Genomic DNA, 18,744 nt, shown 5'->3' with positions numbered 1-18,744 from the left:
ACAGTAATCACAAACTGAAACTAAACAAATCCAGGAAACCAGAAAATAGTTCTGACTGATTCAACTGTTAACTTAAGGGTTTAAAAACTACCAACTTTATTGAGCTGATAGACCAATTCTTTCAGAAACCAAACTGGTTTACACACACAGACAAAGCCTTTAAAAAATCAATTGTGCAAGCATTAATAGTTCATTTCATATCAATCAAAAACAGTTATTCACTTCTGTGTAAAGACACAGCCAAAAACTATATATCAAAAATTACATTTCTATATTAATCCATTTAAAAGTATTTGTGGAACATCTGCTAAGTGCTAGAAACTATTCTAGGACTGCGGTCCCCAACCCCTGTTAGGAACTGGACCACACAGCAGGAGGTAAGCGGCCAGCAAGCAAGTGAAGCTTCATCTGTATTTACAGGTCCTCCCCACTGCTTGCATCAATGCATAAGCACCGGCTCCTGTCACATCAGCAGTGGCATTAGATTCGCATAGGAGCGTGAACCCTACTGTAAACTGTGCATGTGAGGGATCTAGGTTGCGTGCTCTTTATGAGAATCCAATGCCTGATGATCTGAGGTGGAGCAGAGGTGGTGATGCTAGTGCTGGGGAGTGGCTGCAAATACAGATTATCATTAGCAGAGAGGCTTGACTGCACAATAAATGTAATACGCTTGAATCATCCTGAAACCATATCCCACACCTGGTGTGTGGAAAAACTGTCTTCTATGAAACCAGTCCCTGCTGCCGAAAACATTGGGGAATGCTGTTCTAGGAGCTTCAAGGACTTCAATGAACAAAACACACAAGAATCCCAGTTGTGAGTGTAGAATTTACAATTCTGGTAGGGAGAAACAGATGATAAACAATAAGCACAGTACATAAGTAAATTACATAGAAGTTGATACACGCTATGGGAAAAAAGAAAAGGTAGAGTAGGGTAAAGGTATTGGGACTTCAGGGATAAGGGTGCAAATTGCAGTATTATAATATATAGTATGGTCAGAGTGGCCTCATTGAGAAGGAGACATTTGAGCAAAGGCTTGAAGGAGGTGTGAGAGTTAAAATATGCAATATGTGGAGGAAGAAACTTCCAAGCAGAGGAGTCAGCTAGAGTGAAGTACCTAAGGCAGAAGTGTGCCTGAAGTTTTTTTAGAGATTGACAAAGATGTCAGTGTCATTGAAGCAGAATTAACAAGGAAAAATGTAGGAGGAGGTGAGGTAACAGGGAGCTACATCAGGGAGGCCATTTTAGGCCACTGTAAATATTCTACTCTGAGTGAAGTGAGAAGCCAATTGTAATATTTTTAGCAGGGTGGACTTACATTTTTCTATTTACTGTTTTATCATTTTTTTTGTTTATAATTGAAACATTATAATTGTATGTGTTTGTGGGGTACAGCATGATGTTTCAATACATGCATGTACTGTATAATGATCAAATCAGGTTTGTTAGCATGTCCATCACCTCAAATCTTTATCATTTCTTTTAGTGATAACTTTCAAGATCCTCTTTTCTAGCTGTCTTGAAATATACAATACATTGTTAGTAGCTATAGTCACCCTACTATGTAATAGAACACCAGAACTTATTCCTCCTAATTATAACTTTGTACCCATTCATCAACCTCTCTCCCTCCCCCATGATCCACTCTCCAGTCTCTGATAACCACGATTCTACTCTCTACTTCTATGAGATCAATCTGAAAGAAAAGGACGCTAACATGTAACAAGAAAACATTTTAAAAAGATCACTCTGGGAAGCACGGAGACCCGCTAAGAGGCTGTTTGATTAATCCAGGTGAGACATGATGGTGGCCTGGACAAGGGTAGTAGCAATGGAGTTGATGATAGAGTGAACAGAGTTTGCTGATAGAGTGGATATAAGGTATGGGAGGAAGAGAACAACTGTCAGGATGACTCCAAGGTTTTTGACTTGAACAAGTGGTAGGATGGGGTTTCCATCAACTGAAATGGGGAACTCTGCAATTAGAGCAAGTTTTGGGTAGGAGAGGAAGATTACGAGTTTAGTTTTGGACAAGTTGAGTTTAAGATACTATTATATATCCAAATGAAATTATTGAGTAAGTAGTTGAAAAGGGATGTTAGAAGAGAGGCTAGAAATTTGGGAATCATTAGTATATTAGATGGTGTGTTATGCCTCAAGACCATATGAGGTCACTAAGTGAGTGATTATATTAATAAATGGTGTAGATTGGAGGACAGTGACTGAGCACTAGGATATACTAACATTAAAAGATCAGAGAGAAGAGAAAAAATGAACAAATAAGATAGAGAAGTGACTACTAAGGTAAGAAGAAAACTAAGAGAACATGATAGCCTCCTGTAAGTTACGTGAAGAAGGCGTAGAGAACTCACAAGTTCTTCAGAGAATGGGACATTGCCTTAGTTTTCTACTTCTTTTGTTTTGGTCCCGGTTTAGCAGTGGTAAACCAGGTTTATAAAATGTAGTAGAAGAGAAATTTTGGGGTTATTTCAAAAGGATGCCAATTTTCTCATGGTAAAAGGAATTAAACTATTACATAGAATTCCTGTGTAGGGCACACAATCTCACCAGCTTCAGAAGAATCATTTCAGCAAATATAAACTTTCCAAGGAACAATGAAAATAAAAAAAGTAATTTAACTCAGAAATGCTAGTTTTGTACTTACAAACATGAAAATAAATGAAAAGTATTTAAGCACAAATTTCCAGATGATAGTAGCCATAAAATTGAGAAAAAAGGTAAAAGTTACGACTTTGGTGAATAAGGAAACTCTATTTAAAATTTAGCATCATAGTCATTTGTTCATGGAAACACAATTATATATACACTGCTGAAATTGTTAAATGACAAATGTATATTTTTAGTTTCAAAGGAAAATAGCATGTTATATATTAATATGAAAGTTTTGAAATTTGCAGCTGTCTTTTTGTTTTACAACTGCTAATTTTGGCAGACAATTTAGAAACATAAAACTGCATGTCCGCTGGATAACAATACTTCCATATCTTGCTTCCTCTGTAAGACAGACACTTGATCTCTGAACATATTTTTTTCAAGTAAACAAAGAGTATATCCCCTCTATATATGGGGTTCTAATTTCATGAGGACAATCAATGTGAGCAGGTGACACAATATTGTAAAGAGCACAATATTATACTTAGTCTAATAAATTTGTTTCCCACCATATTTTCAGAAGGAACACATGCACAAAACTATGTTAAAGAAATAACAGCTAAAACTGGGGATTTCCATAAAGGGAGTATTTTATAATTCTGTGCTGTTCTTATTTGTTTTTCAGGGAAGATTTTTATTTAAATTTATTTTATAACATTAGGAAGAGCCCTGTAAGCAGCGAGTATTGGCTATTTTAAAAAGTGGTCCAGAAAGCAAGTGAGTTGGATTCATTCTTCTGTGACATCATTTTCATTTTATTTATTTTAAAATTTATGTTAAATTGAAAAATTTAATAGCACATGATACAAAGCTCAAAAGGGACAAAAGATCACACAGGAAAAAATCTTCCTCAAAACCCTGTCCCACAGCCACCTACTTCTCCATAAATGCAATAAAAATTATTCATTTATTGTGAATACTTTCAAAGAAATTCCATGCATATGCAAGCATGCATATACTTAGCCCCACTAGAAGTCACACATAAAGTGTAGTATACTGGGCATCAGTGTTTTCAAAGTGCAGGTTGTGACCTATTAGTGGGTTATGAAATGAATTCACTGCAAAGACATGAAATGGAATGGAATAGAAGAGAAAATGTCAGAGTGCGTTGTTTCTTAGTAAGGGTAGGCACTGCCTTATGAAATTTTTGTTTCTAGTTTTTATTTATAGATTTATTGGTGAACTGGGTTACAATGTAAAATGTATTTTTTATACTGGGTCACAGACAAAAAAAAATCCACTACTACACACAATGATTCAAACCCTGTGACTTTTGTTTAATGATGATGTATCATGAAGATCATTTCACTTCAATACATACAGAGTTCCTCATTTTGTTTGTGTTAAATTTATTAAAAAGTATTTCAGACGACCATAAAAGGGTATAAAAGCAATATTATAATAACCCATGTACCCTACCACCTAGCTTAAGAAATAAAATATTATAAATAAATATATGCACAAATAGAGTGTCAATGGATTTGAAACTCCCATGCAGTTCTCCCTGAGCCATCCTACTTCTCCACCTACCATGTATGCCTCACTCTTTTTAAGGCTGTAGAGTATTCCACTGCATGACCATACCATAAATTATTAAAGTGCCTTCATGTTGATAAACATTTTGATTGATATCCCCAATTTTTTGATATATCAAACAATGCTACAGTGAACACCCTCATACATTTCACTGCATGCTTATTCAATACGTGTAGGTAAAAATTTCAAGAAGTAAAATTTCTGGGTCACAGGAGATATATTTTTTGCTAGATATTGTCAAATTTGCTTTCATAGAGACTCAATCTATTTATATTCCTATAACCAATGTTTCATACACATTTGCCAAAAGAATAGATCAAATTTTTATTATTGCCAATATTATAGGTGATAAATGATAACTTATACTTTTAATAGGCATTTTTCTTAGGAGTGAGGTTAAACTTTTTTTCCATATATTCAAGAACCATGCTTATTTTCTTTTCAATGGTATATATATATTTTTCTCTATTTTGTTATTGGGATTTTTTCTTATTAATTATAAGTACTCTTTGTCTCTGTATGCTACACATATTTTTATATATATACATATATGTGTATATATGTATATAATTTCATGTAGTAAAATTTGATAACATTTTTGTTTATGACTTTTAGTTTTTTGTGTTATATCTAGAAAAGCTTTTCCTACTCTAAGGTTGGCAAAAGTTCTTTCATACTGCCTTCTAGTACTTATTTTCACATTTAAATTTTGAGTCACCTAAAATTTATTCTGGTGTAGGGAGTGTAGTAGGAAGGGAGCCAACTTTATTGCATTCTAGATGGCTACTCAATTGTCTCAATAACTTTGTAAACACTTCATGTTTTCCATGTTAATCTCAAATGCCATCTTTATCATATATTGTACTCCTATTTGTATTTCAATCCATTTCTACTCTTCCATTCTAATCCTTTGTTTACTTATATACTAGCAGCACAGTAGTTTATTTACAATTAACTTAAATATATCTTAATATCTGGCAAACTTACCATTACTACATTACATTTTTTCCATATATTTTCAAACTATTCTTACATGTTTTTTTTCCCCAGTTGAGTATTAGAGCCATATGTCAGGGTTTTTACAAGGCCAATTGCTATTGTTTTTTATTGAAAGCATGTTTAAGTTATAGATAAATTTAGGGAGAACTTTATGATTCTGAGACTTACCCAAGAACAAGGTTGGGCTTTCTATTTACTTATGCTCTTTCATATGTTCCTCAATAGCAATACAATGTGTGTAGTACTTTTTGCTAATTTATTCTTAAGTATTTTGATTGTTGCTTTTGTTATTGTAAAGTAATCATTTATTCAAATATATTTTCTAATTGATTGTAGTTTGTAGGAAAGAGAACTTTTAATTTGGTGTGCTAATTTTGTACCCAACTAGCTTACTAAGTTCTCTTATTGCTTATATTAGTTTCATGATTGGTCTTTTCAGACTTTCTAGATATATAATTATATAAACTGAAAATACTAATTCTACCTCATTGTTTTGAATTTTATTCCTCTTATTTTTGCCTCTTTTCTAATGATAACCATTGCTACCTCCATAATAAGTTTAAAGTAGTTGATGATAGTGGGTATCCTTGTTTTCTTCTTAACTCTAATAGAAATCTTTCTAGTGCTTTCTCACTTAGAATAAAACTGAATGTTGTGATTTTACATGATCTCATGCTAAGGAATCATATATATTGTATATAAAGATATAAATATGGTTAATATTTATATCTTAATACATATATTAAGGATCTCTTTCAAAAATTGATGAGTGACAGTATAATATAATGGGTAAATGCAAAGGTTTAAAATCATACTGCCTGGATTTGAATTCTGGCTTTGCCACTTACTAGCTAAATGACTTTACTTATCTTTATCGTGCCTCAGTTTACTCATTGTAAATGGGAATATTATTTGTACCTAAGTTATAGAGTGGTTTTGAGAATTAAACTCAATATTTGTAAAATGCTTAGAACAATGTTTGGCAGAAAGTAAATACTATATGTTAGTTAAATAAAATTTTTTTTAATCAAATGCCTTTTTAGCATCTTTGCAGTTTTTCACATAGTTTATCTACATTGATCTACTCATCTCATATGGTAAATCAGAGTAATAGAATTCCTAATATTGAACCATCCTTGCATTTCCAGTATGAACTACATTTACTTGGAGTGTATTATCCTTTGAATATATTGCTGGACCTTGTTTGCTAGTATTTTATTTAAGAATTTTGCATCAGTATTCACAAATAAAATTGGTATATAGGTTTATTTTATTCTTTTTCAGTTTTAGGTCTCAGTTTTTCTCAATTCTAAATTTTTCTTAAAAGATTGGTAAGTTTTTATCCATTATGCTCTGAAACCATTTAAGTAGCATTGAAATAATGTATTCTTTAAAGGTTTGGCAGATTTTGCCTGTGAAGTTGTCTAATTATGCTACGTTTTTTGGTTTGGGTAGTTCTTTTGCAATTTTATTTCTATTATATAAATTATGCAGTTTCTCTCTCTTCTGAAAAAAGTTTCTCTCTCATGAGACCAGTTTTGGTCATTTACATTTTTTCTATGAAATCATCCGTTCCAATTAGATTTTCAACTATATCTTAGAAAAGGTGCTCAAATTAGTCTCTTATGAGTCATTCGATTTCTTCTGTATCTTTATTTTGACATGCTCATTTCTTATTTTCTCCCCTTTCCTTGATAGTGTTATCTATTTTATTGCCCCTGCCTGCAAGAATTGGCTCTTAAATTTATTCATTAGTTCTAGGATTTTTATGATATATAGCTTAAAAAATCAGTCCAGTTCAATCAAAAATGAAAGAAAAATTCATTAGAAACTAAAGAAATGAAAATGTTCAATTCCAGAATCAATAAATGACAATTTTAAACAATATGCAGTCACATATTGCTTAACAATGAGGATAAGTTCTGAGAAATGAACTGTTAGGCATTTTCATCACTGCGCAAACATCACAGAGTATACATACACAAACCTAGGTGGTACAGCCTACTACACATCTAGGCTATATGGTACAGTCTATTGCTCCTAGGCTACAATTCTGTACAGCTTGTTACTGTACTGAATACTGTAGGTAATTGTAACGCAATGGTAAGTATTTGTGTATTTAAAGATATCTAAATATAGAAAAGGTACAGTGAAAATATGATATTATAATCTTATTGGACCACCATCATATATGCGGTCCATCACTGACCAAAACACAATTATAGGGTGCATGACTATAGTTATGTTTTCTACATTGCAAATTAGCCCCGAATATTTTCAAGTCAATCATCTAGTACCAGTGAGGGAAAATGAAATGGCCACTCTCATGCTTTGCTAACGGGGGAGTATAAATTTGAATATAATTTGATAATATATATCTAGAACCTCAATGATAATAGCCTTGAATTCAGTAATTTTATTTGTAGAAATATGTTGTAAGGAATAAATCAGAAACAGACCAAAGATTTGATAATAAATATGTGTACTGTAGCATTTTTATAAGAGTGAAATACTAGGAATGTTGACATCCAAAAATAGGGGATAGTTAATTAAGTGATGTTATATCTACCTAATTAATATATTCAAAATAACATCATGATTTGATATCATGGAAATTACTTATGTTTTAATTTAAGTAAAATATCAGGTTGCATGGATACTTATAAGGCAACATGATGCATGGAAAAAAAGAAAGATGCTAATTCATGAGAATGTGACTGATATTTTATTTTGGGGGGAACTTTAGGGCTTTTTTCCTACTTTTCAGTAATTTCTCAATTTTCTGTTATAATATTTTTATTAAAAAGTATTACTTTTATAACAAAAAACACTAAAAGGATAGTCAAATTGCTTCTGAAATAGCCAGTATGATTTCACTTTTCTCTGCAGTTATTATTCTAAAAATTGATCAACTAGGATATACGAAAAAATAACAATTCAACTGCATGCATTCAAATTGTGGACGATTTTGCATTCTACTTCACACATACACAAAAAAATTTAACTCTAGCCAGCAATCTCATGAATTTCTCCCCTTTCCTTGATAGTGCTATTTTATTTTATCAAAACTTAAAAGATGGACAGTGTGAAGAAAAATGAATGGCTTAATATGCAACAATTCTCAAACCCAGAAAATAAAAACCCAAATGTATATGTCCTAATTATAGCAATTGAAACATCATTTTCAAATTCAGATGACAGTGCTGTCACTTTATTTCAAGTGAATATAGGCTCATCCATATTTTTCCTATATTTTTTATGCTTTTTTAAAAAAATCTGTTGATAAGTTGTCTTTGTTATCTCTCTAAACACATTAACTCATTTGGCTTCTTTCACACTAATGCATTAAAGAAGTGATTAAATAATTTATTAAGATGAATTTCAAAGAGTAAACTACATAATACTAATTTATTTTAACATCTATATCATTTATATTGTATTTAACTTCTATATTCAAGTCTGGTTTTATGTAAATATATCCATGATATATACTATATGTATGCATACCATACATTTACATTTATTATTTCTGTGTAGATATTTATATTCTATTTAAAAATAAAATAAACTTTTAAGCATTTTACTTTTTAAATTGGGGAGATTATAATGCTGCTAGCAAAGATATATATTTTACATTTAAATATGTATGTGTGTGTACATATACATACTTACGCGTGCATATATATATATATATATATATATCTATATATCGGGGTGTAGAGAGAGAGAGGAGAGAGAGAGATCTATAAACCATCAAGTACAAATGGTTGGATTTGACCACTTAAAAATGTTAAGCTCTACTTAACACACACATGCACACACACACACCTGTTATCAACTTATTTCAAAAGGCAAATGACAAACTAGGAAAAAAGCATAGTATGTGGTCAAGGTTTTTTGTTACCTTTAATATATGAAATATTCTTGAGAATTCATAAGAAAATATAAAAATTCAAATAGAAAAGTGGAAAAGGATGTCAACAGGAAATTCAGAGAAGAATAGACGCAAATGGTCCATTAACATATAAAAGATGCCCAAGCTCACTCATAAATAATACAAGATACTAGCAAGAAGAGATACCATATTTCATCTAGCAGATTGGAAATCTTTTTCATCATTTCTAGTGTTGATAAGGATATGGGAAAAAAGTCACTCTTCACATAGCATTAGTAGGTAGATAAACTGGTAGTTCTTTTTAAGGGGGAAATTTGGTAATATCTATAAAAATCATTAAATGCAAATATCCTTGGCCCATCATTTCTACTTCAAGAAATTATCCAAGAGGTGTGCAAAGGATGTGTACAAGGATATTAAATAGAGCACTGTTTTTAATAACGAAGCATTGGCAACCTAGATGTTCATCAACAGGGGACTGGCCACATAAAAAATGGTATATACATAAATAATACGATATAGCCACTAAAAAGAATGAGACAGACCTATACTACAAATATGAGAATATGTCTGAGATATAATATGAACTGGAAGAAAAGGTTATTAAATTTTCTACTGTATGTGATGCGTCAGGCAATTTTGGAAATGATACATTTGTAAAATAGAAATATACTATTAATACTGACTATCTCTCATGAGTGACACCTGAAGGATGAAAATGGAAGAGGGTATTTCACTGTTTTACTTTAAACCTATTCTGATTATTTTACTTTTCAAACTATTGGCTGATATTACTTTAATTCTAAAAAGGACTAGTTAAAAATTACCTACTGAAAAACAAAATATGATTTTGTTATATTTACCTTGATAATGGCTTAAAGTTCAATATCATCACAAGGTATTTTAATTGTAAGAGTATTGCAGTCACCACAGAAGTGTCTCACCCACACACAGTAATCCCAATGACTTACACACTTCTTCTGATGGTGTAACATCTCCAAAGGAGCTGTTACAAAGGTAAGTGCACTGTCTCATACGTGGCTAATGGGTCCAACAGAGCCATTAGGATGTCAGTTATATGGCAGGGCTCCTACTGAAACCATTAGCAAGTCATTGCATTGTTTCACACACTTCCTTTGACATTCAGATGGTTCCTGAGGAACTTTTTTCACTGCAATGGAAGAGTCCTGTATAACTTACACTACCAGGGGAAGATGAAAAAGCAAAGGAAAGAAATGTAAAACAAACAAACAAATTCCCTCCACTAAATGTACATGAATGGCCCCACATGGTCAAATATCAGAAAAAATAACTCCACATTTGGGTATAACTATTACACATCATTCAAGAAACCCAGGTTTTAGGCTAGACATTTTTTCATACCTCCAGCTATTCCCTTGAAGCAATTCAGGGTCTGAAGATGGCATATACATGGCTGTGATAGTATGGTGTTTATTGGTAGCACATGTTATATTACCAGAGTTCTGTAGTATGCAGTACAAAATCAATAGGGAGAAGTACTAATGGATTTCTTGGTTGTTATGGGATTGTATCAGATATTCTCTTACCTGTAAAGTTCCTGAGCAACAAATAGGGAGCTCAGCTGCCCAACAATCATGGAAATCGACAGGGCTTCTGAGTAGTAATTGAAATCCCAGCTCTACCTTAAAGGCTACTCCAATGACAATAAGAAATAAAATAGCACAAGTTAACCCTCAGCCAGGTCTGAAGTGCCTCAGTGAATTTCCTCTCACAGTCTTCTACATTTAGCAGAACAAGTTTCTTGGCTATTACAATGTTGTATTATTTAAGACAAGTGCAAGGATTTTTACCTAGTTTGAAATGAGCAGAAAGTAGGCTGGACTCTGTTAAGCTAGAGAGTTTCCTGGGTACCAGATATTTCAGAAGCCAAAATGCATCTCTGTCTAGTGTTAGACAACATAGACCTCATCTGATAGTACCTATCCCATAATCTGTGCATAATAAATGAATAGTGATACATAACAACTACAATTGACATTTATTGAGCATTTAATTATAACAGATACACTGTGATGTGCCAAAAATACGTTCTCTCATTTAATCCTCACCAAGATATTTCCCAAAACTTTGAAACAGGTAATGTTTCCATTTGACAGATGAGGAAACTAAGGCTTGAAGAGCTTTAGTTACCTGTCCAAAAGTACACAGCAGATAAGTGGCAGAACTAGGGGACAAATCTAGATCTACTTTATACTATAGCTGTTTTTAACCACTCACTGTACAGAGAACATTGTTTATTTAGATTGCATTAATATAACCATTTTTACTTTAATAAATGGCTTTATATCTCTTGTGCTCTCAGAGAAAACTGCACATATTTTATCATGGTACTAACTAAAGTGTATTAAAATTAACTTTTTATCTTCTTTAGTAGACCTCTTCGGGTATATGTGCCCACATGACACTGACTGCCCTGAATCAGGAACTGTTTAAAAAATCAAATGGGTGGGCTCCCAGAAAGCAACATTTATATTACTGACCTTACCTTCTGGTTGTAGCTGATGGGACAAGCGGTAAGTTGGGAAAATGATTCTGTCTCCTTGGAATTTAGAAATTGCACTAAAAACATTCAGTTAATCTTAGCTTCTTTCTTGAACAGAAAAAATATAAACTGGAGTTTTATGGGGCATGGGGTTTTATGCTTGTCTTGAGGATAGAGATTTAGAGAAAGTCAATCTGCAGAGACAGTGCTGAAGAAAATGGGTTCAGAAGCAAAAGGCAAAGTCCTGGTAATCTGGTAATTCTGATTTAGTCCCTTCTTGTGGTCTAACCACATTCATGCCCTGAGTCCCATGAAGCATTTTTATGTCCTTTTAATAAATTGTTGGTCGGGTGTGGTGGCTCATGCCTGTAATCCCAGCACTTTGGGAGGCCAAGGTGGGAGGATCGCTTGAGCTCAGGAGTTCGAGACCAGCCTGAGCAAGAGCGAGACCCCACCTCTACTAAAAATAGAAAGAAATTATATGGACAGCTAAAAATATATATAGAAAAAATTAGCCGGGCATGGTGGCGCATGCCTGTAGTCCCAGCTACTCGGGAGGCTGAGACAGGAGGATCGCTTGAGCTCAGGAGTTTGAGGTTGCTGTGAGCTAGGCTGACGCCACGGCACTCACTCTAGCCTGGGCAACAGAGTGAGACTCTGTCTCAAAAAAAAAAAAAAAAAAAAAAAAACAAAGTTAGCTGCTATTATAGTTTTTCCCACCAGCCCAAATGTTTAGTCAAATGTAATAATTACTGAAGGATACCTTAATCACTGAGGCTTATCCTCAAGTAGGACTGTCAAACTCTTCTAAGAAATTCCACTGAGTCACCTATCAGAGGCAGAGACTAGATCACCTACCAGAGGCTAGATGACCAGAGGTCTGATCCACTGTAGCATTTCTGTCTTTATAGGAGTCACACAAGATCAGAGAAGATCCACAAAAAATGTATTATCTCTCAGTTTATTTTTTTCCCTCAGAGCAATACACATTTCTCATTTATTTACTGCCTGCTATACTCTAGGTCTCACTGCTAAATATTTTTTTTCTTTTTTATTTCAGCATATTACAGGGGTACAAATGTTTAGGTTACATATATTGCCTTTTCCCCACCCGAGTCAGAGCTTCAAGCATGTCCATCCTCCAGAGAGTGCGTACGGCATTCATTATGTGTGTATATACCCACCCCCTCCTCTCTCCTCCCATCTGCCCGGCACCTGATGAATGTTATTACTATATGTGCAGTTAAAACAGTGTTACACACGGATCATCACTGCTAAGTATTAAAGCTACAACAGTGAATAAACCAGGCCCTGTCTTCTAGTAGCTTCCAATCTAGTGTTTATTAACAACCATTGTGAGGACAGAAAATATACAACTATAGCATTAGCCTATCAAGAGTAGTAATGTTGTTAGTAAGGTGAAATAGGAATGGGAAAGGGTAGAATGAATAAAGCATGAGGGCTGGTATCAAAGTATCACCCCAGTGTTGACTGCTCACAGGTCCCCAGATGAAGCTGAGTGACTCTGCATTTTTCCCAATAGACAATTAAGCATCAATAGATGAGACAAAGAGTTTACTTAGGACAATTTGAGGGAATGCAAACACAGTGCATTAGTGTTCTGACACCCCTGTGAAAGCCTAGACATCCACATCCCCTTCTATTACCTCATGGTCTCCCTTCCCTGTACTTCAGGTCTTTCAGTCCATGTGTCTCAGTACTGAAATTAAGGGTTATTTATTATAATTCTTTATGGGTTATAAAATGTCATAGACAAATTAAATTAAGGGCAACCAAACAGAGTTGATGAAATGTGAAAAAAATAAATATTCTGAAAGGCTTGGCTAATTAATGAAATGAAAGAAACAAGTCCTTGTAGACATGATTTTGGAAATGTAAGTAGAAAAACCTAACTCATATTCTCCTAGGATGTATAGAATTGTAAGCATCTTTGATACCACTTCTCAGAATCTTTCTTAGTTAGACAACTCACACAAATTAACAATTTCCCCTATTTCACTTTTACCTCACATTCACACCATGAGGTTTAAATCATCCTAAGCTGGTTCATGATAATATGCCCATTTCCTCATCAATAATCTAAAAACCAGAAAGTATAAGAAGACAGAAAGAAAACAAAATATCATTAACATTAATTGAGGTATAGAGATGGGGTGGTGTGGAATCTGAGGTAGTGAAATAAATAAATCAAAAATATTTAAGCAGTTTTACTCTTTTCAAATGTAATATATGCAAACTCAAATCAATGAAATAGATGCCCTGCTAGGCATGCTTTCATGAATGGAAGAGATCAACGGGGAATAAATAGCAACATTTGCACACAAACACCAAGTTCAATTCATTGAAAATAACTTGTTTCCTCAAATTAATATGGTTTTTGAAAAGCCATTTACACTCTCATCTCAACTCAAACCTCTTCTGCAAGAATCTATGGAAATACTGAAGGCAGGCCAGGGTTGGCTGTCATCAATTAAAATCTGTGGAATCCACATTGGTGAAATCTTACCGTAGCTCAAAAGTAAGACCCCAAATTATATTCTTCTCATTGTAGTACTAGGAGTCAGAGTAAGACCTACAGGACTCTAAGCTGAGCAGAGAAAAGTTGTTCAAGTTCACATCTTGCATACATACATGATCCAAGGGAAGAAACAATGGCTATTTGGGAAACAATTTATTGCATTTAGCTAGCTGGTTTCTGAATTGTTGTTTTAGCACTTTCTCATATGTAAAATGGGGCTAATAATAGAATCTGTTTCACAGAGTGGTAATGAGGACGAAATGGGATAAAGAAATGAAACTTGTGTTTGGAAATTTTGAAATGCAGATCTAATAATAATAGTGAACATGCATATTGTTCTTATGTTACAAATACCGTTCTAAACCTTTATATAACAGTCCCCTCAAAATTTTGAGTCACTATCCTGTGGTAAGATGTGAGGATCCTCCCATAAGGTGTTTGAGAAGAGCCCAGCTATAGACTGAGTCATGAAAATCATGTATAAATGTTGCTTTCAGTATCCCTCTGCAAAGGGGCAAAATCTAATGAGAATAATGAAGGCAGAAGGAAAAGAACAACAATGCCCCCTTACTGAAGATTGACATACTATAAATATAGGTTTACAGAAAAGAGTGAACATTTTTTTTTCATTTGAAGATGTTGCTTATAATTGATGATATGAATAAAGTGTGATTCTAAAGCCAAGCAGAAGCATCTGGAGGAAAAGACAAAGGCCATCTGCTAGGTGACATCTGAAAGTTATGACTATATCTGAACTAACTGAGTTAATGGTTAGAGCCATGCACAAAATCATACATACGTAGAAAGGCATGAAAGCCAAACCCAACCCCACCTGATTTCAATCTCTGCCTCCATGCTAAATTAATATTTTCCCATCCTACCTGAAATTCTGTCTCATCCTTCTCCCGAGCTTCCCCTTCACCTCCTCTCTACCACCAACATACACACATGAAGTTTTCTGGTGGAAAGCAAACCAATAAGCAGCCACTGAACTAATCTCTGACACGTCCACTGTCCAGGTCTGCGTGTTGTTTGTCACAAGAGTAAGGTTCCACTTTATGGTATAGGTGTCAGGGATGGTTGAAGTCAAAATAATTTCTGGTCAAATATTTGAAAACACTTACCTTGAGTAGACCCAGCTTGAGCCTCCATGTCACAACAAACAGGAGAGAATTTAAATCCTGTAATAGCAAACATTTTACTAATTAATCCTTGTCCAAGTCATCTGGGATTCCTCAAACTTCAACCATTACCCTTCATCCAGTGTTTTATTTTAAATAATAGCTTTATTGAAATATGAGTCACAGACCATAATATTCACCCTTTTAAAGCATATGACTCAGTGGTTTTTTAGTTTTACAGTGGCACAACCATCACCACTATTTAATTCTAGAATATTTCCATTACTCCCAAAGAAACCTCATATGGAGCCACTTCTTACCTCTACTGAAGAATGGTAGAGCCTGGTGGGAAAATGTCTGTATTTTATGTTAATGTTTCAACCCAGTAAATTTGCTATAAATTTCTATGTCAGAAGTGAGGAGAGGTAGAATAAGATGTCTTGGCAATACAGGTGATCACCTACCATTCCATTTAGTATAATTTTGGTCATTGTTTTTCCTGATTGGTAGATGAAACTCAGTAAACTGTAGTGACCAGTCCAAGGTCTCCTAACTTCTATCCTAATGCTCTTTCACTTACATGAATATGCATACATATACCGAATATGTTCTTTTCTCATTACCATACTTTACCTCCTACACTTTAGGCCAAAGTCAGCAATACATACATACATATGTGAAAATAATCTAAGAAAAATCAAAACCCCAAGGATACCTGGTGATATTGCAAGTGTTATGGCCTATTATTTAGGAAATGATATTCTAACTAGTGCGCAACCACTCTTTCCTGGTTATGTCCTTGTGTCCAACATCCCCTTTGAACTGAAGGAGACAGAAGAGGACAGAATAGAAAAAAAACTACAGGTACAGGGTAGTTAGCTACCTCTCTGTCACTTGAGAAAATACAAATTAGCCACTGCTAACCGACTAAGGTCATGGTGATGGGGACCTATAAAATTTAGACAAACACAATGATGAGGAGACTAGATTAATATGTTTAATCAGCATTAATGTGCTTTTCATGAATGGATTTTGTTCTTTGGTAGGGACAGAAGAGCAGAAATAAAATAAATTAACCCTTTTCCAAGAAATCAAAAAATCAAAACTTTTCCTTTTCTAAAAAATTATAACAAAATAATATATAATTACAATATAATGATACTGCTGTTAGTACTTATTATCTAGCAAAAGCCTGATGTTAATTCACTTTCTGTTTTTAAATCTTTTCAGTCCAACCTGGTTAATTTGCGTCCATCTGTACATTCAACAGGTTAATCTGAATCAAAATAGAAAGCACATACAGAGTACGCTTGCTATACAATTGTTCATATATTAACATAAAGCCAAATTACATAAAATGAGTACTTTCTATAATAAATCCCACTAATATTGTACTGGGAAATAAAGATAAAAATAAAAGGTGAGTCATAAAAAAGACATGCACAATATTGCTGATTACATGAGATTATTTCCCTTGGGGGTTCACCAAAAATAGAAAGCATTTTGCCTATCATTGTAAATAAATGTCTATTTGCCAGACACTTAGGTACATGCCTTGTCCATGAGTCCCTGCTAACTTGTATTTCCAATCTGTATATTAAATGAAAGAGCAGATATAAGGAAGGAAAACAAAGAAAAGGCTAAAACTGCTTTCTCTTTGTGTTTTACTTAAACAGTACAGGTAGTTTTATTACCATTTTCCCCATCAGACTTCCTTTCATGGTCAGTGTCAGTCAAGGACAATGCAGAGTTGGCCCGGCTGGACAAACAGGAACTATGCTCCGATTTCATTCCCCTTATCCACATTCTTAGTGCGTGGTCTGGTGAGGCAGCACCCTCTGTCTCTGTGTCCACGTCAGATCCCATCTCTAGCTGGTAGCCATGCCGAGAAACACTGTGCATTTCTGTTTGGTAGCCAGAGCACAGAGTATGAGAGGTTTCACAGAATTCCATCTCTGAGAAGGAAAAAAGTTCAGAGAAAAAGTTTAGAAATGTGAAGAAATACTCGATAAAATTCTACTTTTTGTCCTCATCTCCCCCTCCCCCATTGCTAGTAATTATGTGTTTTTGCAAAGTTAGAATTCTGGCCTTTTATTTATGGGAGCTAGGATTCTGTGCTTATTTTGCACTTCTGTAGCTTAAAATTATGCTCCTGTTGATTCTTACAAGGTTCTGGAAAAAGCATGCCCAAAATAGCTTTATAGCTACAATTTTAGGTTGCACAAAATGTAATGAAATAAGTGAGTGCAGAGGAGTGTAAAGTGTAGAGAGCTGTCCTTTAAAAGATTTTTCTCTTCTAGGTAGAATATATATGATCTGTGGAGCATACCTATGCTTAAAATATTAAAATTATTTGCTTTTCTAAGTATTTCATACACACTGGAGTTGAGAATAAATAATTCAGTGTGAAAACTGAGAAAAATAACATTAAGCTCAAATACACTTTTCCCAAGTATTTTTCCTAAAACACATTAATTTAAACTCTAAAATTATGAGTACTGAATACCATTATTTTTCATTGTTTCCAAAGGAGTTTAAGGTCTACTTTATGCTAATTATTCTATTTAATTCATTCTTTCAATTAATATATAAAAATATTCAGTCATATATCATATCTTGGCATACTTCATGGTTTGGATTTTACCCTCCTTTCCTCCCAGATCTTAGAATCATAAAATGTTTAGACTCTTAAAGATGATGTAACAAATCCCCTCTTTTTACAGTTGAGGAAAATAAACTTCAGACAATAGATATTATTTGTCTATAGCACACATCAGAGAGCAACAGAGTCCTTTTTCTTATAATACCCATCTGGGCATGGTTTCTGCTAGACACCAATGAAGTCCCATCAACTTACTACATGAATATCAGGCATTCAGTCTTACAGTCAGTTTTACATTCGATGATGGCAAGGTGTCAAAAAGGGGAAAAGATGCTTTAACAATCCCTAATAAGTTAATGAAAAATGACCACATGCCAAGACATATCACCTGAAATGTCCATGTAATACTTAGATAAGGTAATCTGGAGATGTAATACACTATATAGGATTTTCTCAGACTGACATCAGAGACAGGGTATGTCGTTTGGCCAGGAAGAAGCTTAACTGAGTGCATCTAATCCCTAGCACATATCAATAAAACGCAAACCCTGACATGAATTTAATTCTTTGAATACAGAAAGTCCTGGATATTAGACAATATACTAAAGAAAAGAGTGCAGAATGTGAATATTTTTAAAAATAACAATTTTTGTGACATGTAATTGCCAAATAAAGGTTTAACAAATCAAGTCTTAATGCTTATTTAATAGCCATTAGATGCCTAGCACTGTGCTTTGTGAAATATTGTAGCCAAATAAAGCTACTAAAATATATTAGGAAAATTCAATTAAAATGAACTCATTCAGAGTTATAAGTCACTGCTGAGTATGTTACTTTATGACTCTTGTG

The 18,744-nt window shown here is 33.9% G+C and overlaps 1 protein-coding gene across 3 annotated transcripts in view; it reads right to left on the bottom strand.

The window, feature by feature from the left end:
- Positions 1–18,744, bottom strand: part of TENM1 (teneurin transmembrane protein 1) — a 532,730-nt gene that overhangs the window by 446,743 nt on the left and 67,243 nt on the right. For all 3 annotated transcript variants that reach the window (XM_069463375.1, XM_069463376.1, XM_069463377.1), the window contains exons 2-3: positions 16,988–17,248; positions 15,297–15,353 (exon numbers count right to left, since the gene is read on the bottom strand). In XM_069463375.1, coding sequence (XP_069319476.1) covers positions 15,297–15,353; positions 16,988–17,248 — 318 coding nt within the window. The remainder of the gene's footprint in view (positions 1–15,296; positions 15,354–16,987; positions 17,249–18,744) is intronic.

This window comes from Eulemur rufifrons, chromosome 30 (genome assembly GCF_041146395.1).
Source record: "Eulemur rufifrons isolate Redbay chromosome 30, OSU_ERuf_1, whole genome shotgun sequence".
NCBI lineage: Eukaryota > Metazoa > Chordata > Mammalia > Primates > Lemuridae > Eulemur > Eulemur rufifrons.
The sequence above is the reverse complement of the archived record's forward strand: the minus strand, read 5'-3'. Positions and strand labels throughout refer to the sequence as shown.